Here is a 27,656-nt window from a genome sequence, read left to right on the forward strand (position 1 = left end):
CATGATTTTGCATATTAGGATCAAAATGGAGTCACCAAGGTGAATTAAAATGCCTTGATAGATGCTTGCTTCACCTTACAAACATTAACTTTTGAAGTTCAATGAAGAACTAGGGCTTCGTTCTTCCAATGCAGTCGCCACAATGATTGTCAATGATGTCGTAAGGGAAAGAAGACACATGTCTTGTGTCCATGGCAACGGCGCTAAAATGTTACCGCTCAAATTAGTAGGGTCCTAGGAGGGGATCCTATAGAGAAACTACTAGGTCAAGGGGCAACAATGGAGTGATAGCCCACTGTCACCTCAGCTAAGGCTCCCTGCTCTTTATGAACTTTCACCAATGGGAGGAGACCTGGTATAAGGGGAATCACAATGATGAATAGATCAATGATCGGATAAGGAGTGATTCCTAAAGCCTATTCACAAGAGAGACTCAAATAAATGGCTTACTTGCTTGAGAAGCAACGTGATGGACTCTCTAGGAAGGGCTAGGAGGACACTTGAGCCTAGGTTTGGAGGATATCTCTTGATAATAAGTTTCCTAGACCTAAGAATCCTTGTGGAGGAATGGATTTTATGTAATCCTTGTGAAATTTGAGTTGTAAAGTTAGAGGACCACACAAAACCCAAATGGAACCAAGCTAGGTCAAGGGTATGGAGTTGATCACCAATTCAGGGGCTTGACCTGACTAGGGAGGAAATTAGGATCAAAGGACTAATTTTGTTTGAATGCAAATGCAATGGCCCAAGTGAGGACACTAACCCAAAATGAGCCTAGGGGAACAAATGGTCTTGTTGTTATGGCTTGCTACATCTCAGGATTCCACCATCGGATTCGCCTCATATTTGGAGGACCTCTTGAGAAAACCCCAATGCAGTAGTGGGCCAAAATTCAAGGTGTTTGAATGGCTACAATGGAAAAGTGAAGAAAAGAGGGGTAAATTTGACTAAGCGATATTCATTTTGGGTGGTAGCATGAGTCTCCCCAATGGTATTTGTTCCAGGTTGTAGCATGTGGCTCCCTGATGCCGAGTGGAAGCATCTAGCTCCTTGATGACATTTAGGTCAGGATGGAACTTAAGACTCCCAGGTAATGGTTTCTTAGCCATTATTTGGCTAAGCTTAGATTCAGGGTGGTAGATGAGGCTCCCCTGCCATGAGTATTCTTCTTTAGATTTGAGAATGTTCAGCATGAGCCATGATGATTTGACAAGTATAGCAGTTTTGACAATATTGATGGAAATTCTTCCCTAGTTGAAAGGGATATTGAATTTTGTGCAACTAAGGGAGAAATTTCCCTAGAAAACACTTTATGACTTAACCCCTTTCACCCTTGAAGCGAATTATTTCTCAAGTGCAAATTATTTTTATACGTGCAAAAGTTATTTCAAAATTGTTTTATCACATTATTTTGACATCTGCAAAATAAAATCACTTAAGTGATCTAATTCAACATGTGCAAAAATGGATCACTCTAAGAGCTTCCAAATACCTAATTTGAGTTAGGGATTTTGTCTCAAACATTCCTATATATTGAAGAGAAGCCTTCATTTGCAACACATCGAGTTCTCTCTCTCTCTCTTGCTTTGGTGATCTAGTTCTCGCATTGGTGATCAAGCCCTTGCATCAATAAATTATCTCTCTTATTGTTAGCAGATCTCTTATCATCATTGGCAGATCTGATTATCAGTGGCAGATCTCTTATCATCAGTGGCAGATCGCTTATCATCATTGGCAAATCTGATTATCAGCGGCAGATCTCTTATCATCAGTGGCAGATCGCTTATCATCAGTGGCAAATCTGATTATCAGCAGCAGATCTCTTATCATCATTGGCAAATCTCTAATTATCAATGGTAGATCTCTTATCATCACTAGTGATCTCTTTCGCATTAGTGATAAAGCCCTTGCATCAGTATTTTATCTCTCTCACTTTTAGCAGATTTATTGGAAGCCTGTTATTTCATTTCATCATTGGCAGATCTAGTGGAGATTTCTCTCTCGCATTTCTGGAGATTTCTTTCTTGCATTATTGTTTGATAGATTTCGTATTATTGGCTAGATCTCTATCTTGTATTATCATTGGTGGCAGATCTCCCTTGTATCAGTTTTTGCAGATCTCATATTACAAGTCTCATCCTCTCGCACCTGGAGGATATTTACTTATTATTTGTGGCCAGATCATCTTATTGTGAAGGCGTATTGTCTTGGATTTCTAGCACGCATCTGAAGACTTGTCTATCTCATTCGTGAAAGCTAATCTTCTTCTCACACTTGTAATCTTTGCTGAAGGATTGAAGGATCTGTTATTCTACATTTGTGATCAGATCTCACACTTCAGAAGATTTGTCCTAAAGGGGTAATGTTGTTGTCATTGAGAAAAGGGTTTTGTACTCTGCTTATGTATCTCTACTGAACATTTGATGAAGATCTAATAGAAGAATATTCTTAAAGGGTTTTCCCCCACAGTGGGGTTTTTCCCTGGTCTTGGACCAAATCTGTTGTCTTACTGTTCATTGACTGTCTTCTATATGGTTATTGGTTACTGTCTGCACTTAAAGGTTGAAGATCTAAGATAATTAATTTCAAAATTGCAAAATTTAACAATAGGGTGGTAGTTGGAGCTCCCCTATAATGATTCTTCTTCTTTAGATAAAGAAATCATTGTTCAGTTGATGATCAAAGGAAAGACAAGTTGAGACGAGATGTGATGAGATGGTTATCTTCTTGATGCAACTAAGATGAAGGTCATGAAACTTGACCTGGAAACTTATAGGGTTTGGAGGATCTAATCGATCTCCCCTACCTTCAGTTGTGGATTATTCTTCTTCTATGAGACAATCTAGAAGCAATGATTATGTCATTGCCTACCTTCTTATAGTAAGACATGTCATCTGAGATGAGTCTTATGATGTGAATGGAAATCCCTCCCTTGAGAAACCCTACTACCCCAAAGGAAACCCAGTATACCCCAAGCAGGTTTTAAATTTGGTCAAAAGAAGAATTCAATTTGGACAAGAGGATTATTACTTAATATGGTCAAGGAAAATATTTTTACGAGTAATTTGAATTAAATTATTTCTCTACAATATTATATGTCGGCCCTCAAATAGAACAAGTCGGCTCATCCACAATAAGTGACCCTTCGTGTGATCATTCAACTAGATATTGGCACCTCCCTCCATCATTTGGTATGAGATGTGGGTAGAATTGATTCAGTGGTCTCTGAGGTAATGGTTTGAGGTTCACGTTTTGAGCTCACATATCTATGATATCTCTGTAATGTCTCACACATTGGAGGACAAGCTCTATGGCTCGTAATCTAGCTTGCATGTCTCTAAGGTTCAGATATTTGGCTCATCTTCCATAGTAGCTTGCAACACTTATCTCGCTATATATCTATGGCAAATGGTTTCGCTATTCATCTATGATCTCACTATTTCTCTGTGGCATATGATTTCGCTATAGCATATGGTCACGCTTTGTGGTCTCGCCCTGTGGCTGCTCTTGCATCTGTCTCATAGCCTTGCAATACTTAGAGAATGATCTCACTATACTCTGGAATGATCTCACTATACTCTGGAATGATCTTGCTATACTACCTGTGGCTACTCTCGTGTCTGTTGCACAGTCTCGCTATACTTCTGAGGTTGGTCTCGCATACTCTGTGACTATATCTGTCTCGCATCATTGTAATGGCTGTTATGGTCTCACTCTTCAGTCTGGTCTCGTATCTCTGTTTGGTCTCACATCTCTGTATGGATTAGTATCTTTGTATGGTCTCGTATCTTTGTCTGGTCTCGCATCTCCGTATGGTCACTGTGACATCTCTTTATGGCTTTGTATCTCTGTATGGTCTTGTATCTTTGTGGTATATCTATTGTGATACTTTGATTACATTGTATTTTGACAAAGATACTTGTAATGATAATATGTCTCCCTTAATATATAACCTCTATGACCTTGACCAATGTATGTAATCCTACTCTATGCCCTAGATGCATATGTGGCAGCACCCCAATTCATATATGACCTTAATGCCAGTGATCTAAAGTTATCATGATGATAGATATAATACTTAAACAGTGTCATTGTTAAAAGTTGATCAGTGATGGTATACAATGACAAGGATAGAATTGTTATATAGTGTCAAGGATAACGATGTTATACAGTAACATGAACAATGGAACAAATTCTTGATGACAGTGAACCATGATATGGCGGTAACTATGTTTGACAATGATCTGACAGTGATATGGCCAGCTACTTTTTGATATGTCAGTATGTTCATAACAATTTGTTAATTTTAGGTAGCAATGGTATGTTCTATGCTTAAGAGCAATTTACTTCAATTTCTTTATTAGCCCAATATCAATATCCAGTTTAGCAATCACATCAGCATGACAGTAAAATGCAGATAGAACATAAACATAAACAGTAGAAGACAAGCCAAGACACAAGATGTGGCACCAGCCAGGGACAAACCCCAATGTGGGGAACCCTTGATCAATTCTTCTTATATTCTTCAATGGTTCAGCAGAGAGAGAGATAGTACAAATTTACAAATCTGATCATTTATGACAGCAGCAGAAAAGCCCTAACCAAAAAAGTCAATGCTAGTCAAACAAGGTAGAATTCTTCCTCTAAGCAGCTCGGTCAAACCCAATCAACTTCGGCCTCCAACAGGAAGCCCAAAACAGTCCGAAAAAGTTCAGTCAAAAGTTGGTCAACATAAGTCAAACTGCAGCCAGCCCTAGGGCAGTCAACGCTGGTCAAATGGGAGGTCAAATCACCTCAATTTCAGTGCCCAAATCTGCAGTCTACCGAGGAGAAGTTTCTCACCCAAATCCGCAGTCCAGAGGAGGTCAACGCAGCCCAAGAAACAGCCTCTGCAATTCAGTCAAACTGCTCAACACAGTCAAACAGATCGTCCTTCCTTCGCACATGCGAGAGACAGCTGCCAGATTTGCGTACCCAATCAAGTGAGGAGAGAGAGATGTGTGAAGATGAGATGATGATAAAATGACTTGAGGTCTCCTCCTTTTATATGCAACGTTGAGGATGAGTTGGGGGTTTGAATCCCTGTTTTGCTTGCTGGCCGACCTTGACAATTTGTCCATAATATAAATAAATTCATATCTTTATTTGTACATGTCGGAATCGGATGATCTTTAGATCAATCCTACACCTCTCGGAGAGAGGAATCCAAGAAAAATATCAGTTGTCATAAATAAGATGACCCATGTGGATTTTGGCCCTAGTTGCCAATTTTAACACTCCCTCTCAACTAGGGAGAACTCCATCTGCTAATCCATCTGTCAGTCGGTACTATCTCTGCCATCAATGCACTGCTCTACACTGCTCTGCTCTGCTGAACTATGAAGAAGAAGAAGTGATCGAGAATGTATCATACCATTCTCTACTGACCCGAAGTCAGTCCCAGATAAAAGAGTGTCTCATACCACTCTTATTGACCCGAAGTCAGTCCCAGATAAAAGAGAGTGTCTCATACCACTCTTACTGACCCGAAGTCAATTCCAATTGATCCCAAATCAATATCGGTCATCCTAGCATAGGGAGTACGGTAGTACACGATGCGTCCATCGGTAGTACTATGGTCCCTATCCTCATTTCCCTACTCATTGGCCAGATGAGAGGTACTTCCCATGAGTCCCAGACTGCATGGGTAGGATGTCTCAGTAGGAGAAGGATGAACCACTCATCCTACCTACATGTCGCCATGGGGTATCACAGGGGAAGGTTGAACCACTCACCCTATGGTTGCTCATCGCTCCAAGAAGTACCCCAAGCCCCCCGGAGCTCCCAGAGCTCAATGTCCATATCATACAGGACCCTCAGAAGAGGGTCTCTCCACGACTCCAAGTCGTTCTCGGAAGGCTAAGAACTTGACCTTCCCCAGGGGCTTTGTCAGAATATCGACGACCTGCTCATCAGTCCCAATGTGATGGAGCCTTATTGCTCCTCGTTGTACCATATCCCGAATAAAGTGGTACCTGATATCTATGTGCTTGGAGCGATCATGAAATACGGGATTCTCTGATAATCGGATCCCACTCTGGTTGTCGCAGAGGATCACGGTGGTATCCAACACATGTCCAAATAGCTCACTGAAGAGCTTCCTCAACCAGACAGCTTCACAGGAGGCCATACTAGCAACTATGTATTCGGCCTCAGCGGTGCTCAAGGCAACCGATTTCTGCTTCCTTCTCATCCAGGATATCGAAGCAGAACCCAAAGAAAAACAGCACCCATAAGCGCTCTTGCGATCCACCACACTGTCGACCCAATCAACATCAAAATAACCATGCAGCCTCACATCTCTCGTAGTGTATCTCAGTCGATGAGTGATTGTGCCCCGAAGATATCTCAAAAGATTCTTGGCACCAATCCAATGTATATGGTGAGGCTCAACCATATATTGGCTCAACGTATTAACTGCAAAACATATGTCTGGACGGGAGTTCACCAAGGACATCAGCACTCCTATGAGTTGACGATACTCAAAAGCATTTCACAATTCAGGTCTAGCAGCACTACCACATAACTTCTTGGAGTTAAGTTCCATCGGGTTAGTCACAGGCTTGCAATCCACCATCCCAAATCTTTCCAATATCTTCACAACATACTTTCCTTGAGATAGGAAAATTTCTCCTGGCTTTTGCTAGACCTCCAACCTTAGGAAGTAGTGCATCAATCCTAGGTCCTTCATCTCAAATTTAGAAGCCAACTCCCTCTTACATTTGTGAATGAGAGGGTCTGCACCTGTCAGAAAGAGGTCGTCCACATAAAGTACCAGTATGAGAGGTTTATCATTTTCAACCTTAAAGTAAAGGTTCGGATCGACTTCACTTCTAGTGAATCTCAGCTTCATCAGATAGCTATCAATCCTCTCATACCAAGCCCAGGGTGCTTGCTTCAAGCCATAGAGAGCTTTCTTCAACCTGCATACATGAGATTCTCGGTCATGAACCTCAAACCCCTCGGGTTGTTCCACATAGACTTCCTCTTTGATCGAACCATGCAAGAAAGCGGTCTTGACATCCATCTGATGTAGGTTCCATCCTTGCGAGGCAACAAGGGCTATGATCGAGCGAATGGTGGTGTATCGGGCAACAAGTGCAAATATCTCATCGTAATCTACACCTTCCTTTTGAGAGAAGCCTCGAGCAACAAAGCAAGCCTTGAACTTTTCTGCACTTCCATCAACTCCATGCTTGATTTTGTAGAGCCACTTAGAGGTGACAATTGATTTGTCCTAGGGTCTAGAAATCACATCCCAGACATCATTCTTCATAATAGACTCGTATTCTTCATTCATAGCATCCTTCCATACTTGTTGCTTCACAGCTTCTTCAAATGATGAAGGCTCATTTTGAATGATAGTGCTCATGACGGTCAAGTATCCTTGATACCTGTTCAACTTCTTGCTCTCATGGAAAGTCACCCTTGGTGCAATATGTCTCTCGGCATCTTTGAGAGTCTCCCTAAGCCACGAGGGTCTCCTCTTGGAGGAGGAGGGCTCTTGGGGAGGAGGATCAATAGGATCCACAGGTTCATCAATATCAGGCATCGTCTCGTCCTCTGTGTCCTTCCTTGGGATAGGAAGGTTGTTGATCTCGCTGAAGGCCATATCTTCATCAAAGGTGACATCATGACTTATCTCAACTTCCCTTTGACCAGCCACATAAATTCTATAGCCCTTAGAATTTTCATTATAGCCCACAAAGATTCCTTTCTTCCCTGATGCACCCAATTTGCTTCTTTTCTCTTTCGGCACATGAAAATATAAATGACTTCCAAAAATTCTAAAATGAGAGACATCAGGTTTCTTACTAGTGAACACTTCTTCGGGAATCGGGAGTCTTGGAATCCAATGCTTGATGAGGGCATCGGTTTTGAATATACACAGCGGTATTTGCAGCTTCGGCCCATAGGAACTTCGGAAGCCCTTAATCATGAAACATGGCACGAACAGCGTCTACAATAATACGATTCTTCCTTTCAGCCACACCATTCTGCTTGGGAGTGTATGGTGTTGTGGTCTCCCTCTTAATGCCAGCTTCTCTACAATAATCATGGAATTCATTTGATTCATACTCAGTCCCATTATCAGTCCTCAATATCTTGATTCTCTTCTCGGATTGGTTTTCGATCATGGCTTTGAAGTGACGGAACCAGGTGAACACTTCATCCTTCTTTTTCAAGAAGTAGATCCAAGTCTTGCGAGAATAATCATCCGTAAAGGTGAGATAATATAAGTATCCTCCCAAAGAGTTTATGGGCATCATACCAAATATGTCGGAGTGGATCAACTGCAATATATCTGTGGTCTTGCTATTACTTGAGGGGAACGGTCCCCTTGTAGATATTCCTTCGGCACATCCCGGATATACACCTTCATGCTGTACTTTGAACTCGGGCATACCTGTCACCATCTGTCTCACATCGGGAAGAGCCTTATAATGAAGATGGGCAAACCTCCGGTTCCATAGTTCAGATTATAGAGATGTGTTGCAAGGCATGGCTCCCAATGGACTTCCTCCAACTTGATACAAAGTGTCAACCTTGAACACAATAGTAAAAGCATCTTTAAAATTCCTTTTCCAAACACATACCTTTCCATCGATGAATGCCACCTTGTATCCTTTGTCTTCCATTGCCGAAATGGACACCGGGTTCTTCTTGAGATCAGGTACATATAGAACTTCTTGTAAATGAATCGTGTTAACTTGATTCAATTGAAGGGTAACGTTCCCTACTCCCTTCACGGGATAGGTGGCATCGTCTCTAAGAATAATCTCCAAGTTTGTCTCCTTCTCTATCAGATTAGAGAGAGCTTCCTTGTATCTGGTGAAGTGCCTTGAGGCACCATTATCAATTAGCCAATTCCCCAAAGTGTTCGGAGGAGAGGTGGAGGGTGTCGATATAAGATGGTACTCCTTTTGCTTATTGTTAACAACATTTGATTCTTCATACCTGGAGTTCCTTGCTTTCTTGGAGGGTTGACCATTTCCTTGATGTCCCGCATTCCTTTTTCCTTTGCCATTGAACCTGCCATTCCTTTGATTGTTGTTGTTGAAGTTACCCCTGGAATGATTGTGATCATCATCATGTGATGTGTCCCTTCTATTTGGACATTCCCTTGCATAGTGGACAAACTTATTGCAAACAAAGCACCTACCCTTCCTTCCACCCTTAGATCCAGCCTTTCCATTGAAATGACCTTTAGATCCTGCATTATTTCTCCTTTTGGCATGAGCGGAGAAAGCAGTGGGGTTGCTTCTATTAGAAGGCATTTCTTGCTCCACCATTCTTGTTTCTTCTTGAATGCATCTCGACATCAATTCTTCAAATCCTGGAATTCGATCATTATTGAGAATAGTGGTTCTAAATATATACCACTCAGGTGGGAGTCCTCCAAGGGTAGTGATAGTAAGTTCCCTGTCAAGAATGACCTCTCCAATCGAAAATAGATCATTCTTGATTTCAGTGATCCTTAAGAAGTAGGATTGAATATCCTCGTCCTTGCCCTTCTTAATATCCTTCAACTTATTTTTGAGAAATAAAATTTGATTTGCATCACTAACCTTGAACATGCTAACCAACTTGTCGTAGATCTCCTTAAAGGTGTTCAAATCGGAGATGTAGGCCACCAGACGCTTGTCAATGGAATCTCTGATAATCTTCTTTGCTTTGACTTCAGCCTTATTGTAGTTGTTCTTCATAGCAGCCGGTGCATTTGAAGGAGGCTCAGGGATTTTACCCTTCACATAATCCAACACTTCTTGTTCTTCCAAGGTCAGATCAAGAGACATCTTCCATCCATGATAGTCAGACTTTTCACGGAGCTTGTCTTCAGCCGGGAAGTGGGATGAGGAACCCATTGAGCCTTTTGTCCTTGTCCAACTATCTTCGATGATTGCTCTTTCACTCTTGCTTGGGCTTTGTCTTCACCTCAACTCTGATACCATGTTAATTTTAGGTAACAATGGTATGTTCTATGCTTAAGAGCAATTTACTTCAATTTCTTTATTAGCCCAATATCAATATCCAGTTTAGCAATCACATTAGCATGATAGTAAAATGCAGATAGAACATAAACATAAACAATAGAAGACAAGCCAAGACAAGAGGACACAAGATGTGGCACCAGCCAGGGACAAACCCCAATGTGGGGAAACCCTTGATCAATTCTTCTTATATTCTTCAATAGTTCAACAGAGAGAGAGAGAGTACAAATTTACAAATCTGATAATTTATGACAGTAGCAGAAAAGCCCTAACCAGAAAAGTCAATGCTGGTCAAACAAGGCAGAATTCTTCCTCTAAGCAGCTCGGTCAAACCCAGTCAACTTCGGCCTCCAACAGCAAGCCCAAACAACCCAAAATAGTCTAAAAAAGTCCAGTCAAAAGCTGGTCAACGAAAGTCAAACTGCAGCCAGCCCTAGGGCAGTCAACGTTGGTCAAATGGGAGGTCAAATCACCTCGATTTCAGTGCCCAGATCTGCAGCCTACCAAGGAGAAGTTCCTCACCCAAATCCGCAGTCAAGAGGAGGTCAACGCTGGTCAACGCAGCCCAAGAAACAACCTCTGCAATTCAGTCAAACTGGTCAATGCAGTCAAACAAATCCTCCTTCCTTCGCACGTGTGAGAGACAGCTGCCAGATTTGCGTACCCAATCAAGTGAGGAGAGAGAGATGTGTGAAGATGAGATGATGATAAAATGACTTCATGTCTCCTCCTTTTATATGCAACATTGAGGATGAGCTGGAAGTTTGAATGCCTGTTTTGCTTGCTGGCCGACCTTGACAATTATAATATAAATAAATTCATATCTTTATCTGTACATGTCGGAATCGGATGTTCTTTAGATCAATCCTACACCTCTCGAAGAGCGCAGAGAGGAATCCAAGAAAAATATCAGCTATCATAAATAAGATGACCCATGTAGAGTTTGGCCCTAGTTGCCACTTTCAACACAATTCCCATGGGATGTGACTGAATTCTACATGATTGTGATCTACTAAACAGTGACAGTGGCAGTGACCCAATGTGTCGATGACACATATGACAGTAACCTTGCTTATGATCCATGATGACAGTAATGGAATGGCAATTGCTTGATAATTGGTTGGCAATGATTTGTCGTACATGGAAAGAGATATGATAGCATCCCTCTTGGACTTGTTTGATTATCGGAGATCAAATCATTCAGTTCACAAACAAAGTTGTGAACTAACTCGAGTTAGCCTTAGGAGGCCTTATGTAATTGATGTATCTCCTTATGGATGTACTTTGTATCTTAGCTAAACAATTTATGAATATCTAATAGAAGAAGAATCTGGTTGGGTTTTCCCCCTTGTGGGGTTTTGCCCTGGTCTCTAACCTAAATCGTGGTGTCTCTATTTGTGCATGTTTTTCTTTTGTTGCTCTTTACTATTCTGCTGCATTGTTGATGTTATTGTTCTTTCTATATAATTGTTAATGCTGAAATAATGTTATGGAGTGATTGTTATGTTAAATGGTGAATAAGTTTGAAAGCGCAATTATCTATAGCAAAGAACAATCAAGCCCTAAAATTAACACCTAGGACTGAAATTTGTTGCCCATCCAACATGTCTTCATGTCGCAAACTACTCAATGATGTCGTCTCTACAAATTGACCACGGCCACAAAACACAACTGCAAAAATTTAAGAAATAATTACACTGTTGCAAACCATCGTGATCTCATATCTCTTTCAGAATCTTCTAGAATGCTCTGATACCATGTTAAATTTCAAATACCGATCAGATTTATTTTCTAACGGCAATTTATTTTATCCCCAACAATTTATTTATTTACCCAAATAAACATTGAATCATCGAAAAATAAACTCATTGGTATTTTCAACTTCTAAAAATAAATATATGCAGCAGAAATTAACTCAGAGAGATCAATCAATTCACTCACAACAATTCTTTGTCATCTATTAATTTGGAAAATATGGGTTTTCAACCCACAGGATACAAGGAAAAATACAATATCCAAAACCTTTAACTCGGCTCCCAAAAAACGAATTCAATCCAAGTAATTCAGCCTCTGGAAGAAATCGACCTAGACAGATCGGACCGAATAAACAACCAGCAAGATCAACTTGCACCATCCTTGCGTGCCACTACTATGCACTAGGGAAAACTCGGCCCTCCAGCAATTTGGCTTCATCCAGATCAAATTGATCTCCCTCCAACAACTCAACCCTGCAATCTCCTTCACTCAACCTCCTGGATTTGCCCTCAATCCACTCGCACTTCTCCTTTGTGTTCCTAGTCCATTGAGCCACTCGCACTTAGAGAAAATCACTCTCTTTGTCATGACTTGCTCACTTGAGTTTTGTGTGTCTTCACCTCTTCGCTAGGTTTCCTTTATAATCTTCATTAAGCCCAAATCCCTAACCCTAATCTCCCTTCTAGAAACATCTTGGAGATCAATGGTTGAGATTATTTCCAAGTCACTTAAATAATTAAATTATTTATCCTTAGAAATGACTTAATAGTCCACAATAATTAATTGACTTTAATTATTGTACTTGTCTAAAGTTAGACTTAGGAAAGAAGACATAAATCATTTACTCCACCAAGAAAGCACCTAGAAGAGGCAAATAATGTCTTCCATGTGCCAAGACACCAAGCCTATGTAGAAGACCTTCTGAAGCTACCACTAGCTTCAACACTATTGGCTTGGACAAGATGGCAGCAGCAAGTAGGATACACAAAGATGAGGATCCTCTTCTATTCTTAAGGAAACCATCAAGCATAAGTGGGAGTGGGACTACATTTCAAACAACAAGAAAGAGGCAAGATGGTGCTCCACTAGGCATGAACTTTCAACAAGCACTATGAGAGGAGGTTGATCTTAGCATTGGGTTCTTTTTGTATCTCGACTTCTTTTTATTTAATGGTGCACAATCTCCTTTTTTTTTACAACTATGTGCCTCACATTTGAGAGAAGCTTAGAACAACATTGTTGGTTAAGGAAAATAAGGAGGCGGATAAACTCCCAACACCTATTAAATTAGCATGGTTCTTGTCACCTCCTAGGGAGGTACTTTCGTACTTTTCATGACAATAGCATTGTAAGTCCAAAGAGATGCAAGTCAAAAGCCTTGTAAGCCAAGTGATGATTATGTATTGTGGTATCCTAGACCTATGATGGTCGGCCATGCCCAATTCTTTTAGTCCACAATCTCAAGTTTTTCATCCTGGATAGGATTGGAGGTCTTGGTATGGATCTACTTGGACACATGGATTAGATGAACCATCAGTTTTGTAAGGGTGATCACACTATGTAGGGCCAATCTAGCTTGTGTCTTGAGCGCACCTATGTCTCTTCCACATGGTCATGTGTCATAGAGTTTGTATGCATCTCGTTGCCCATGGTACGGTATAGTTTAGTTTCTCCACATGGCAGTCTCACAATTCACAGCATTCCATATTTTATGGGGTGCTCCACATATTCCAATGCACAAGATTCCCAAGACCAAAATTCAACAATGGCTCAAAAGGATTGTCATGATACCTACTAGACATGCCACATTGAAATTTTGGCAAAAGAATCATTTCTCAAGCATAACTCAGCCTACGAAGGGGATGTGGACATCAGTAAAAAGGTGGCAATTACATTTTATGTAGCACGTCTCCTATTTTACATTGCATATGCACTAAAATGCTTTATAACACCCACGCAAGTGTGTTCAAGCCTAAAAGACAAGAAATGTCGAATTTCTCAAGAAATGCAAGCGAGTTCCAGCTAGCACGTGTGAAGTAGTAGGGTCAAAGATGCACTTTTGAAATAAAAAGGTCAAAATGCATATTCCAAGTGAAACATTATGAATGAAATGTAGAAAATTTGTTTAGGCCCAACCTGGTTTCAAGTTGTAATGTCCCCTAATAATAATGAAAATAATAAATAATAAATAAAATAATATAATATTAAAATGTAAGCAAATAAATGATAAACAATAAAAAAAAGATAATAATATAAATAAATAACAGAAAATTAAAGAAAAGATAATAATAAATAAATAAAATAGTAAATAATAATACTGGAGTTCTAAATAAATATATATATAAATAAACTATAAAAATAGTAAAAATAAGTAAAGTTAACAAAAAGTAAAATAAAATAAGAAAGACTTAAATTAAGAGAACTATAAAAATAGTAAAAATAAGTAAAGTTAATAAAAAGTAAAAAGGAATAAAATAAGAAAGAATTAAATTAAGAGAAATATTAAATTAAGTAAAACTTAAAATAAAGAAATAAAAGTTGCATGTTGACACATGGAATGTGTGCATGCGGTCCCCTTTCCATTGTTTGGTCTATTTAATAGACGAAGAGGAAGATGAGATTCATCATTCCTTCCCCCATTCTCTGGGGAGAAAAGTGTGGTGAGACAAAGGATTCCCTGGCAGTAGTACATTGATTGAGGGCTCGAGGGTGGCCAGTTGTAGAAAGATTATGTGCAGTTGAGCCTACGGTTGGGTGGAGAGTCATCCCCAAAACTTTGTTGCAGTTAGCGAGATTCAAATAGCGTTCAACTCCGAAATTACAAGTAAGGAATATCATCGCTACAGGTAAGTTGTCTTTGCTCCTATTTCTCAAAAATTCTATGCTAATTAGTTGAATAGAGGTGTGTTGATTGTAAATCACATAATTGATCTAATTAGTTGCATGTTTTAATTTCGGGATTGTTACACAAGTTTTGTGAAATCACATCAAGTTTAACGCCCAACCCACATGTTTTATATCGTTGTCATAAACATGAATATTTTTCAAAGAAACACATGAGCCTACTCCAATCTTTCACTTTTGCTGAGAAAAAATACAAGCAGACACACAATTTTGACACAAGGAATTTCAATCTAATGACCTTAGAAAAACCCCGAAGGGGAAACTAGTGAGAGAGAGAGAGAGAGAGAGAGAGATTCTATTGTTTCAAAGAAATTATTACAGCAATAAATGACAGCAAACATAGTTAACTTATCTCCCTGAATTCATGCCCACAATTCCTTGGAGACTGTGCTATGGATCCTTGAATTTTTTGCCTGACAACTCCTAGATTTTCATGCTCAGCGCACTTAGAAAATCATTCCACTGTTGTACAATCTAACAACAATTAATGCTTTTCAATTCCCATCAAAATTCGTGCAACTTGCCTCAAAGTTAACACACAGACTAGCTAGAATTTTGAGCCACTGATAGCCTCGAAATCCCTACTCTAACAGCTCCGAAAATTGTACTTAGACGCCCTCAAATTCTATGCAATGATAATGCAATAAATGCACAAACTCTCCTCGGGATTCATGCCTCGTCGGTCTCGATTTTATTGACTATAATAGCAAGCAATCAATGCCTATCAACCCTCTTAGAAATTCACGCCCATACCCTCGAAAATCACGTTGCCCTTCCCTCAAATTCCATGCTTAGCTTGCTCAGCCTCTCTCTTGAAATTCGTGTTGCTTAGCTATTGTACTTTGTTGTTGTACCTGATGTACTTTGCCCTTCTCCTATTGTAAATAGCTCTCTCAACCTCCTTTTCTCTTCTTCTCCAAATCTCATGAAGAAAGCATGCAAATGGTGCCTAATTCCTCCTCGAGTTTTATTTTTGTTGTCTCATAGTGAAGAGAGGCCTAACCCTAAGATCCAATGGTTGAAATTAGATCTTAGCCATTGAGATCAAGGGTGGGGATTTAGTCTCTCATTGACCCATAAATCACTTTATCCCCTAAGTCCTCTTTTCATTAATTAACTTAAAAAGTCACTTTATGACTTCATGTCTCATAAAGTCACTTTAGATTTATTTCTCATAAAGTTAAGTCAAGGGGACCATGTTAGGACACTTTTTCCTAGGCTATACACAAAGCCTTAGGAACACTTGTCCTTGGTACACTTTTTTTGACACTCCCTCTTACTGAGGAAAGTGTCCTTTGTTGATTTAAGGTAGCATCGGATGTGCTCTAGCCACGAAATTTGGTGGAGAGGTTGGGGCACATGAGATCTCCAATACCCAGAAAGGGTTTCGGCAGATCCTAAACAAATCAGGAGATATTAAAATAATTAATATTTTTAATGGAGTCCCTAAGTCTAAACTTAGGGAAAATAAAATATTAATGTGTATTAATATGAATCTGTGTTAGAAAGGTCCAAAAGACATGGATCAAGCCAGATCTAATCTTAGTCGTTGATTAGGGACTTAATCTCGGCCGTTGGAAAAAAGTATAAGAGGAGGCTTGAGGGGCACTTGGAGAACACACTGAGGGAGACCAGCCAGTTCAATTTCTGGAACGGGGTTTGCTGAGAAATTGAATCAGTGGTCTGGAGAGCAGTTAAGAGGCAGCAAGTACGGAACAGAGAGACGGGAGATTAGCGCAGAAGAGGCAGACGCAGAGCCAGAGGAAGCCACGCAGAGGCAACAGAGACTGCACAGAGCCAGAAGGGTCTGCGTCATCCACACAAAGGCTGCAGGAGTGACGCAGAAGCCCAGAGAGGTTGCGCAGAGCCTCAATAGGCTGACGCAGAGGGTTTCAGGCTGTAGCAGAGGTCAGTAGGGCCTACGCTGGGTTTAGGAAAGTGCTGGAAGTTTGTCTATCTGTGGGTAAGCCAGTTTGGCACCCTGTTGTACAAGAAAATTGCTGAATAATAAAATCCTCCCTTGCTGCACCGGTTTTCCCACATTGGGTTTTTCCGGGGACATTAGTCCAAAATAATTGTGTCAATGTGTGCATATTTTTGTTTCTGTATTATGATGTGATATTTGCAGCAGTATTTATTTTAATGTTTGTTGAAGTAATTTCATGAATAACTTATGATGAAATAAGTAGGAAAAGTAAATCAGTGGCTGCAGTGATAGAATTTTCAACTTAAATCAATCGCTACAGAGATAGAATTTTCACACTTAAATCAGTTGCTGCAATGATAGAATTTTCACATGGTATCAGAGCAAGTAATCAGAGACAGAAAGGGAAAATCAGTTATAGGTCAAGACCACGATGCAAAGGCATCCACCTCAGGGGACTCACGCAGATTTTCAGAAGATTTCACAAAAGAGAGAGATTTCGATTTCTCTATGTTGGCTTCCAGGTTGGAAGAAGAAGTGGCGTGCATGACTAGTATTGCATCATCAGAAGTATGGTATATAGACAATGGAGCCCCGTGGCATATGACGAGAATCAGGGAGTGTTTCTCAGAATATCGAGAAGAGAAGATGAACTTTCAGATCACCATGGGGAACAATTCAAAGTGTACTCCAGTAGGAAAGGGTACCATAGTTTTTCAGACAGAATCGGGAGAGCGGTTCGGTGCCATAAATGTGCTGCATGTGCCATGATTGGGGATGAACTTACTTTCTGTGTCACAACTACAAGGCAAGGGCTATGACATCTACTTCATCAAGGAAAAGGTATACGTCAAACACCCAAGCTGGAAAAAGAAAGTGCAGATCGGGATCAAAAGTAATTGGTTGTACAGATTACAACTAGAATCTTCGATGGCACTAATAGGCAGTCATGGGGACAAAGACTTGAACGAACTATGGCACAGAAGGATGGGTCACTTGCACCATGGAGCTCTGAGAATTCTCAAGAGCACTGTAACAAGAGTTCCGAATCTGAGTACGGAACGAGATGATGTATGCAGGGGATGCGCTCTAGGAAAGTATGCCAAGGCGGCATTTCCTAGGAGCAACCACAGGGCCAAGAGTGTACTAGGATTGATACACTCAGATATCTACGGACCTATGTCCGTCAAAGCTCTCAGCGGTGCCAAGTATTTCCTTACTTTCATTGATGACCACTCGAGGAAAACTTGGATCTATTTTTTGAAAACCAAGGATGAGGTTTTCTGTCGATTCAAGGAGTTCAAGGCTCTAGTGGAGAATCTGACAGGTAAGAAAATAAAAGTCTTGCGCTCAAATAATGGTGGAGAATATGTCGATAAGGACTTCACTGATTTTTGCACTAAGGAGGGCATCAAAAGAGAGTGGACAACTCCCTACAATCCGGAGTAGAATGGGGTGGCAGAAAGGAAAAACAAGACTATTGTAGAAGCAGCTAGGGCCATGTTGTATGATCAGGATATGCCAAAATTCCTGTGGGCAGAAGCATGCAACACAACTGTCTACGTTCAGAACAGGACTCCTCATCGGGCATTGGGCAAGATTACTCCAGAGAAAGTCTTCACTGGGAAGACACCTGAAGTCAGTCATTTCAGGATATTTGGGAGTTTGGCATATTGTCGCATACCCGAAGAAAAGAGGAAGAAGCTAGATCAGACTGCAGAAAAGGGGTATCTGGCAGGATATAGCAAGAACGCTAAGGCATATAGGATCTATCTTCTAGGGAGCAGGAAGGTAGTAGTACGATGAGATGTAAAGTTCATGGAGGACAGAGCTTTCAGAAGATCTTGCGAAATGCCTTCCAAGGAGCAGTCGAAAGAGGATCCGTTGGTCATGCCTCTTCAACCAACGGAAGTGAAGAATCCTTCCTCAGATCAAGAAGATTCTCAGGATGAGGAAGAGGAGCAAACAGAAGCACCTGTTGGCAGAGGAAGAACCAGCAGGGAACTTCGTCAGATTCTGCGTGATGCAGAGAACTTCATCGGAGAGCCAAGGAACAGTAAAAGGGAGCGAAAACAGCCAGACAGGTATCAGGCGTTAGTAGCTCAAGATGGAGAGCCTGCCAGCTTCAAGGAGGCAGCTCAACATCAGGTCTGGCTAGATGCAATGGTGGAGGAGTATAACTCCATAATGGTAAACGATGTCTGGGAGGTGGTGTCAAGGCCTCAAGACAGATCTGTGGTAGGTTCAAGATGGATCTACAAGATCAAATATGTTGCGGACAGCAGTATTGAAAAATATAAGGCCAGGTTTGTGGCTAAGGGGTATGCTCAAAAGGAAGGGATTGACTATGAGGAAACCTTCACGCCGATAGCTAGGTATACATCTATTAGGACCGTGATATCTCTTGCAGCCCAGATGGGATGGGAGATCCATCAGATGGATGTCAAGACGGAAATTCTAAACGGGGTAATAGAAGAAGAAGTATACATTGAACAACGAGAGGGCTTTGAAACTCATGAGAAGAAGTCTCATGTATGCAAACTAAAGAAAGCCTTGTATGGGCTGAAGCAGGCACCAAGAGCGTGGTATGGTTGAATAGATGGCTACATGCAGAAGATGGGGTTTGTCAAGAGTGACGCAGATTCGAATCTCTACTATCTGGTCGTAGAGAGCGAGCCACTTATCTTAGTATTATATGTGGATGATCTCTTCCTGACAGGATCATCCAGACTCATTGAAGATTCAAGAAGAATCTAGCCACAGAGTTCGATATGAAGGATCTAGGACGAATGCACTATTTTCTAGGGTTGGAAGTTTGGCAACAGAAAGGAGAAATCTTCCTTGGGCAAGGAAGGTATGCTACAGAAATTCTGAAAAGGTTCGGAATGGGAGACTGTAGATCTATGGCTACACCAATGATCACCAACTAGAAGAAGATTGATGCATCAGAAGACAAGGATGTCGATCCCACCCTATGCCGACAGCTGATAGGGTCCCTGATGTATCTAGTCAATACCAGGCCAGATATTTGCTACGCTATCAACACCCTCAATCAGTTCATGGTGGAACCAAAGAAGGCTCACTGGGCAGCAGCCAAGCACGTTCTCAGGTATTTATAGGGAACAGTTGATTATGGGCTCTTGTACAACAAGGGGAAGGATATCAGTTTGAGTGGATTTACTGATGCAGATTGGGCAGGAAGTTCAGTGGATCGAAAAAGTACCTCTAGGTACTGTTTCAACATTGGATCAGGAATAACCTCCTGGTGCAGTAGGAAACAGAAGTCTGTGGCTCTGAGCTCGTCTGAGGCAGAATATATGGCAGCAAGCACAGCTTCGTGTGAGGCCATATGGCTTAGAAAACTGTTGGTAAACCTATTTAGAAGAAATATGGAGGCGACCAGGATCATGTGTGATAATCAGAGTTGCATCAAACTCTCTGAGAATCCAGTATTTCATGATAGGTCAAAGCATATTGATATCCGGTGTCACTTTGTTAGAGATTGTGTCCAACGTGGAGCTATACAGTTGAGCTACACTCCTACAGGGGAACAAGTGGCAGATATCCTCACCAAGGCCCTTGGAAAGTCAAAATTTGACTACTTCAGGGAAAAGATGGGGATGGTAAAGAACCCCTTTCAGAAGTAGTGTGTTAGCAACACAAATGAAGAGGGAGTTGCAGTGCAGATGCAATGTTGGGAGAAAGGACCAACAGCAGCACAGATGCAAAGGGAGTTGCAGATGCAATGTTGGGAGAAAGGACCAACAGCAGCACAGATGCAGAGGAAGGTGCAGTGCAGATGCAGTGCTGGGAGAAAGGACCAGCAATAGCATGGATGCAGAGGGAGTTGTCATACAGATGCAGCAGTGGCAGTGGCAGAACCATGGGCAGCAGTACAGGATGCAGCAGTGCAGAGGATGTTGGGCAGGGAGGCCTAGCATCAGCATAGGTACCAATGCCGGATGATCAAAGTAATACTCAGTGAGGAGTATTGCTAGAGCATAGTCCTCGCTAAGAAGGAGTGTTGATTTGGAGTAGCATCGAATGTGCTCTAGCCACGAAATTTGGTGGAGAGGTTGGGGCACATGAGATCTCCAATACCCAAAAAGGGTTTGGGCAGATTCTAAACAGATCAGAAGATATTAAAATAATTAATATTTTTAATGGAGTCCTTAAGTCTAAACTTAGGGAAAATAAAATATTAATGTGTATTAATATGAATCTGTGTTAGAATGGTCCAAAAGACATGGATCAAGCCAGATCTAATCTTAGTCGTTGATTAGGGACTTAATCTCGGCCATTGAGATGTCAACAGAAAAAGTATAAGAGGAGGCTTGAGGGGCACTTGGAGAACACACTAAGGGAGACCAGTCAGTTCAATTTCTGGAGCGGGGTTTGCTGAGAAATTGAACCAGTGGTCTGGAGAGCAGTCAGGAGGCAGCAAGTACGAAACAGAGAGACGGGAGATCAGCACAGAAGAGGCAGACGCAGAGCCAAAGGAAGCCACGCAGAGGCAGCAGAGACTGCGTAGAGCCAGAAGGGCCTGCGTCATCCACACAGAGGCTGCAGGAGTGACGCAAAAGCCCAGAGAGGCTGCGCAGAGCCTCAGTAGGCTGACACAGAGGGTTTCAGGCTGACGCAGAGGGTTTCAGGCTGACGCAGAGGTCAGTAGGGCCTACGCTGGGTTTAGGAAAGTGCTGGAAGTTTGTCTATCTGTGGGTAAGCCAGTTTGGCACCCTGTTGTACAAGAAAATTGCTGAATAATAAAATCCTCCCTTGCTGCACTGGTTTTCCCACATTGGGTTTTTCCGGGGACATTAGTCCAAAATAATTGTGTCAATGTGTGCATATTTTTGTTTCTGTATTACGATGTGATATCTGCAGCAGTATTTATTTTAATGTTTGTTGAAGTAATTTCATGAATAACTTATGATGAAATAAGTAGGAAAAGTAAATCAGTTGCTGCAGTGATAGAATTTTCACATCCTTCACCACACCCATCTCGTCTCTAAAGTAAACATGCTTGCCTCTTGGTAAGGACTTCATGAGAATATTGACTATCTATTCATCAATAGATAAATATCCATGTTGCACTGCCCCTTTCTAAACATAGTCACGATGAAGTGGTATATGATCCCTATGTGTTTTGACTTGTCATGAAAAAACTGGATTCTCCATGGGTTTTATGCAACTCTGATTATCGCAATAAATCATTATATGCCCCAACTGCTAACCAAATAAGCCCACCAACATCTTGCAAAGCCAAATTGCCTCACAACTAAGCCTGACAAGCTGCCATGTACCCTGCCTCGACAAAACTCAGTGCTACTAACTATTGTTTCAATCTGAACCATGATACAACTACTGAGCCTAACCTAAAACAACACCCAGAAGTTCTTTTCTTGTCACCAACACATCCTATGCAGTTTGAGTTTGTATATCCAGTCATCCTCACTCCATCCCCCTTAACATAGTCCATACTCCAGACCATAATACATTGTCCTCTGCAGATACCGAAGCAAATGTCTTGCATCCACCCAATGCACTCTCCTAGGCTCCACCATAAATTGACTAAGAGTGTTAACTAAAAAGTAGATGTTTAGTCTAGTCTTGACCAGATACATCAATGAGCCTATCAATTGACGATACATCGTGGGATCAACCAACTCGGACTCAAAAATGTGAAGCTTCTTCTAGTTGGTAATCATAGGCATGGGCATGAGCCTACAATCCTCCATATGAAATCTCATAAAAATGTCTACTGCATATTTGTCCTGTCCCAGAATGATATGACCCTCCTCCTACCACACCTCTAATCCCAAGAAATAATGCATCAATACAATGTCTGTCATCTCAAACGCTGAAGCAAGATCACGCTTGCAGTGATCTACAAGTCTCATTAATGATTATACATGTAATACATGAAGCATCCACATATAGTACAATAATGAGAGGATCCTCACCAATCACAATGCAATTGAGATTTGGATCAACATCACTCTTCCTGAAATCCATTTGTTGCAAGTTGGTGTCTATCCAAGAATAACAAGCTCTCAGAGCTTGCTTCAGGACATATAATGCCTTCTTCAACCTACAAAAATGGGACTCCCTCCCATGCACCTCAATGCCCTGTGATTGCTCAATGTACACCTCCTCTTGAATAATACCATTCAAAAATGCAATCTTCACATCTATCTAGTGGATCTTCCAACCAATTTTTGCTGCTATAGAGACCACTGATCTAATAGAGGTATATCGAGCAATTGGAGCGAAGATCTCCTCATAATTGACTCCCTTAACCTGCAAAACCATCGAGCCACAAACTGAGCTTTGTACTTCTCAATGTTTCCATTTGTGACATGGTTGATCTTGTAGAGCCACCTAGAAGTCAACATTGACTTCCCCTCATGCCTCGGCACTATCTCCCACACATCATTCTTCATGATGGAAGTATACTCTTCCACCATGGCATCCCTTCAGACTTGTTGGCCTACAGCCTCCTCATAGCTAGAACGCTCGGTCTCAACAATGCTACTCACAATAGCCAAATAGGCACCAAACCACTCTGGTGATCTGCTCTCCCTAACTGACCACTTGGGTTTTCCCACTAACTCTCAAGCTTCCTTCAAGGTATCATGAAGCCATTTTGGCTTCCACTTCCGTGAAGTAGCCTCCTGTACTAAACCAGCAAATTAGCAACCTCTTGAAGCAACAAACCCCCAGGATCAAGAGCTCTAGTACCAAATTTTACGTATCCAGATCAAAAATTGTACAGAAACATAAGAAAAGATAGATCGACGACCAAAAAATAAGCCACTTCGAGGGGGAAAACTCCCTTTACATCACATAAATGAACAATTCTTGGATAATTCAAATGACAAAACCTCCTTGGCATATACAAGAGTCTAAAGGGTCAAAATATAATTAGGGCCTACATAACAATAAGAATGTAAGGGCACAACAATAACAATAGTGGGCTTCTATGGGGCACAACAATAACAATATGGAGGCTACACTAATATTATAGGGACCTAAAAGTCTGGCTCCTATTTCCTAGCACACTTGTGCCTCATATTTCTTAGGACCCAAGCTTCCTCAAAAATGAGCACAATCAATCTCCTAAATCCTTGCACACTCATGATCTCCTATTTCTTAGGACACAAGCTTTCTGCGCTCTCCACAATCAATGATGATCTCACAAACTTGTGAATTGTCTTGTCTCACAAACCTTGTGTACAAAACTTATGATTTCCCATGCCTTCGTCCTCCTCTTTATAAACCCAATTCAAGCATGCAAGGGACCTAGCTCAATTTAGAAACTCAAGTTCTCATTGACAAGTTAACTGAGAGTCCAACTTATTCTCTCTCCAATCAATACTTGGAGTATTAACTCGTTCTCCCTTCAATCAAGACTGAAGACTAACTCACTCTAACTGAACTTGTAATTGCCACCTCATACTGTAGTCAAACTAATGAAGACTCCACTTAACTGAAGCTCCAACTCTACACATGCCATCTTGATGACTATTCAGTAAACTGGAAATAAACTCATCATAACTAAAGTCTAACTCATGAGCTCGTGCTCATACTAAGAGAAAGACAAATCGAGGTCTTCACTAGCTAAGGCACAAGCCAAAAGACCTTTACTCGCTACATTTTCAACAAATACTATGAGTATCATTGTATTGGATGTGTTTTGGATTGTATTGTCTTGTAGCAGGCATGGCTTGTGGAGTGATTCCTTTCATAAGAGTACTTGAGTGTTATCCTACATTAAGATTTCTTCTCTCCGTATTCTCGAAGTTGTTCATGGTGAATGTTTTAGTATCTTGAATGTTCAATGGTTTATTTCTGAACTTTTATGGTGGATTCTCTCTTATATCTTTGAAGTTCTACTACATTCAATGGGTTGGAGACTCTACCAGGCATCATGAGCACTACAACAAAAGTCAACTCTTTCATGCTTAATAATCAAATGATGTTCCTTCTTGCACACCTCAAGGAGGACTGCCAATGTGGCCCTTACTCAAGTTACCTGCAACCTCAAGTACAGGAATTTGAATGCTGTTCTTGAACATATTTTTGCTCTTTATGACCCTTTAGAACCCCAAATTGGATATCAAAAGTCGTCATCAAACTATAGAAGTAACAAGGTTCTTTTGTGCAGGACTTTTTTAGCAAATGTCTCCTAGGCGAACCTTAAAGGACCTCGGCCTCACTAAATACCTGCATAGCCTGCATGTGCAAATGAAGGATCTCAAGCTCAACTGCCAAGTGTTTTGCAGACAGTAGAGGAAAGCAAAGGCCAATGTAGGGGTTGACATAGTCCAAAGTCAAAAACAACATGTTGAAAGAGTGGAACAAACTGCAGAAAGTGATCAGATTCTGACCAGAATACTTGTGACAGGTCTAGGTTAATCATAGAAGAGGAGTGACCCACAGACAACAATTCAGTGGAACCTAGTAGCTACTAGCCTTGATCTTAGCCATGCATTTCCACATAAAGCCAACATTTCCTGAATATATTTTTGCCAAAAGGCATGAAATGTCACACTTCTCTGTTTATGGTTTGTTGTTAAAGTCTCCTAAGGTTTACCTTGGAACATTAAACAATTCTAAAGGAAGCTGGGCGGTTTTGGGGTAGAAAAGTTGACAAAGCAACTCTAAAGCTCTGTTTTGTAGATAATATTAGCCTACAGGCATAGATGGATCTTTGTAATTATCTTACCTGTAATATAATCTTAGTCTGAGATCAAATAAATTGTAACACATTAATTTCTTAGAGCTCCTGTGGATGTATGTATGTCAGGTGGTGGTTTACTGGTTGAAATAGGGTTGTCCCCCAAAAACGACCCTTATTCAAACACTTCTACAGTAAACAGGAACTGATGCATTGCTAAATAGCCAAACTTCTTACTTAACACAAACATGGCCTGAGCTTTCTAAACTTGGTCAGTTCTTGCCGTTAAGCTTAACAAAAACCTTGGATGCAAAAAGAACTCGATCCAGAGCCCTATATCTCAACCTAATTGGGGTAAAATATATTGAAACACGTTAATTTCATAGACCTCCTGTGCATGTATGTCTGTCGGGTGGTGGTTTACTGGTTGAAATAGGGTCTCGCCACAATAACAACCTTGTTCAAACCCCAGTGGGCGCGAACTCCTGACCTGATCATATGTAGGAGTTAGCTGAGTTTGGTGGTCCCCAGTTAAAAATAGCTTTCCCATGATAATGCAGAACTAGGGTTGATAGCTCCCCGCATATCAAAAAGCAAAAATACGTCTAGCTCACCAAAGAAATAAGACTGATTATGAATGTGTTTTCTGAATCACTGAAAATAAAATGAATTTACTAAAATTGAGTGAATTTACTAAATTTGAATGTTATCCTTCATAGCACTCTACCCAAAATGAACCAAAACTGAAACTTATTGTATTTGTTATAATTGGCAGTTCTCGATAGTGCTTGTAATAATAAATCACCGAGCATAAACGCGTTGATCCAATAGCTTTAATTTTCTTTTCAAAAAGCCGAAGCAACTGGATAGAAAACTTTGCTGGTGAAAATTTGTCTGATTTTGACGGGAAAAAAATTCCAAATCCATGATAAAATGGAAATATGGGTGTACCTGGTCATGCCGCTTTAATCTGAAATGAAAGAAGATCGGTGGCAAGAATGCCATAATCGCTAAAAACGCAAAGAATCGCACAAATGTCCTGGACGAGAACCTGCGCCTCCTTCTCCGGAACCACTGTGAAGAGAAGGACGAGGATTTAGCCATTAAACCCTTTTCCTCCATCCAATTCCGTCACGAACTTTGGTTTTTAATGTAGCAGTACAAACCCCACATTCGCCAAAATATTCAATTCAATTGTTCTCGGACAAAAATCGCGGTCTCATTTCTCTTAAGTGCAGGTTGGAGAGATTGTTCGAAATTCAAGGATAAAAAGTCACTATTCCATTCATTTCTGATAGATCAGCGTACCAGACAGATTGTAAACTACCTCTGTCCCTAAACTTCGTTACTCAATAAAAATAGCGATGGCCACTGTAGTTGCACACAGACGTAGTTGTAATGTGTTTAAGATGTCGTTCTTTTGAAATTAAAAGTATCCTGCGTCTCATTTCGAGGAAGTTGGGATTCATTCGCTTCGTTGGTTTCGTCGATTTGGTGAGGGAATTGTAAAGACCATTGACTTATGCAACGATTACGATTCTTCGGCTTCTCATCATCACTCGCAGTTCAAGGAATCGAGTATTGAACTCTGCATATGTAATCTTTGATTACCTTGGTAATCACAATTTGAAAAGGTCATTTATTGCTTTCCACGACATTGCTCGGAGATGGAATGTGAAGTTTCACGAATACGTTGTAAATGGGCAAATAATTTGATCGAATATAAATTTTCAACGAAAAGGACATGTTAGATGGCATTTCAGGGAAATATTTGGGACTAATACTTATATTAAAGACTGATTTTTGGATTTTTTATTATAATAATTGTTTTTTAAATCATCATACATGGTAATGTACCATGTATTTTAGTTTTGGAAAAAATATAATAAATATTTAAATTTATACCATTAAATATATTTGGTTGAAAAATAACTATTTACTTGAAATGAGATTTAAATTTTATGAAAAGTAAGTTTATATGAATAGTTATCAATTGTAAATTAGGTGTTCGAACTATTGTGATGTGGGAGTATAAAGAGTATGGTTGCAAGGAAGCTAAAGAAAATTTAAGATGATGACTAATGATAATGATGTATACCTTAAGGAAGACCTATGATGGTAAAACAATTAATAGACCATGTACAAGAAAAGGCTTCCTAAAGAACTCGCGCATACCGTCGTTGGCTACCCATGTATTCTGGTGGATGCTGACTTTTTATATGGGCTCCAACATATGTTTGTGTTTGCAGGTACATGATGGAAAGCCAAGAAGATTGAGAAGACTAAAGATCCTAGATGAAAATAGAGAGCAGTAAAGACTAAAAGCAAAGATAGAAAATGAACCAATTTCATGAAAAATACG

General features: G+C 40.6%; 1 protein-coding gene across 4 annotated transcripts in view; it reads right to left on the reverse strand.

The window, feature by feature from the left end:
- Positions 1–26,969, reverse strand: part of LOC149184091 (glycerophosphodiester phosphodiesterase GDPD4-like) — a 257,656-nt gene extending 230,687 nt beyond the window's left edge. For all 4 annotated transcript variants that reach the window (XR_016257226.1, XM_089417399.1, XM_089417400.1 and 1 more), the window contains exon 1: positions 26,246–26,969. Coding sequence is in view for 3 of the 4 variants with exons in the window: in XM_089417399.1 (XP_089273525.1) it covers positions 26,246–26,416 (171 nt within the window). In the remaining variant the exon portion in view is untranslated. The remainder of the gene's footprint in view (positions 1–26,245) is intronic.
- Positions 26,970–27,656: the final 687 nt, after the last annotated feature.

Source organism: Pinus tabuliformis, chromosome 3_2 (genome assembly GCF_031772625.1).
Source record: "Pinus tabuliformis cultivar Carrire ecotype Pingquan chromosome 3_2, CPIR1, whole genome shotgun sequence".
NCBI classification, from domain to species: Eukaryota; Viridiplantae; Streptophyta; class Pinopsida; order Pinales; family Pinaceae; genus Pinus; species Pinus tabuliformis.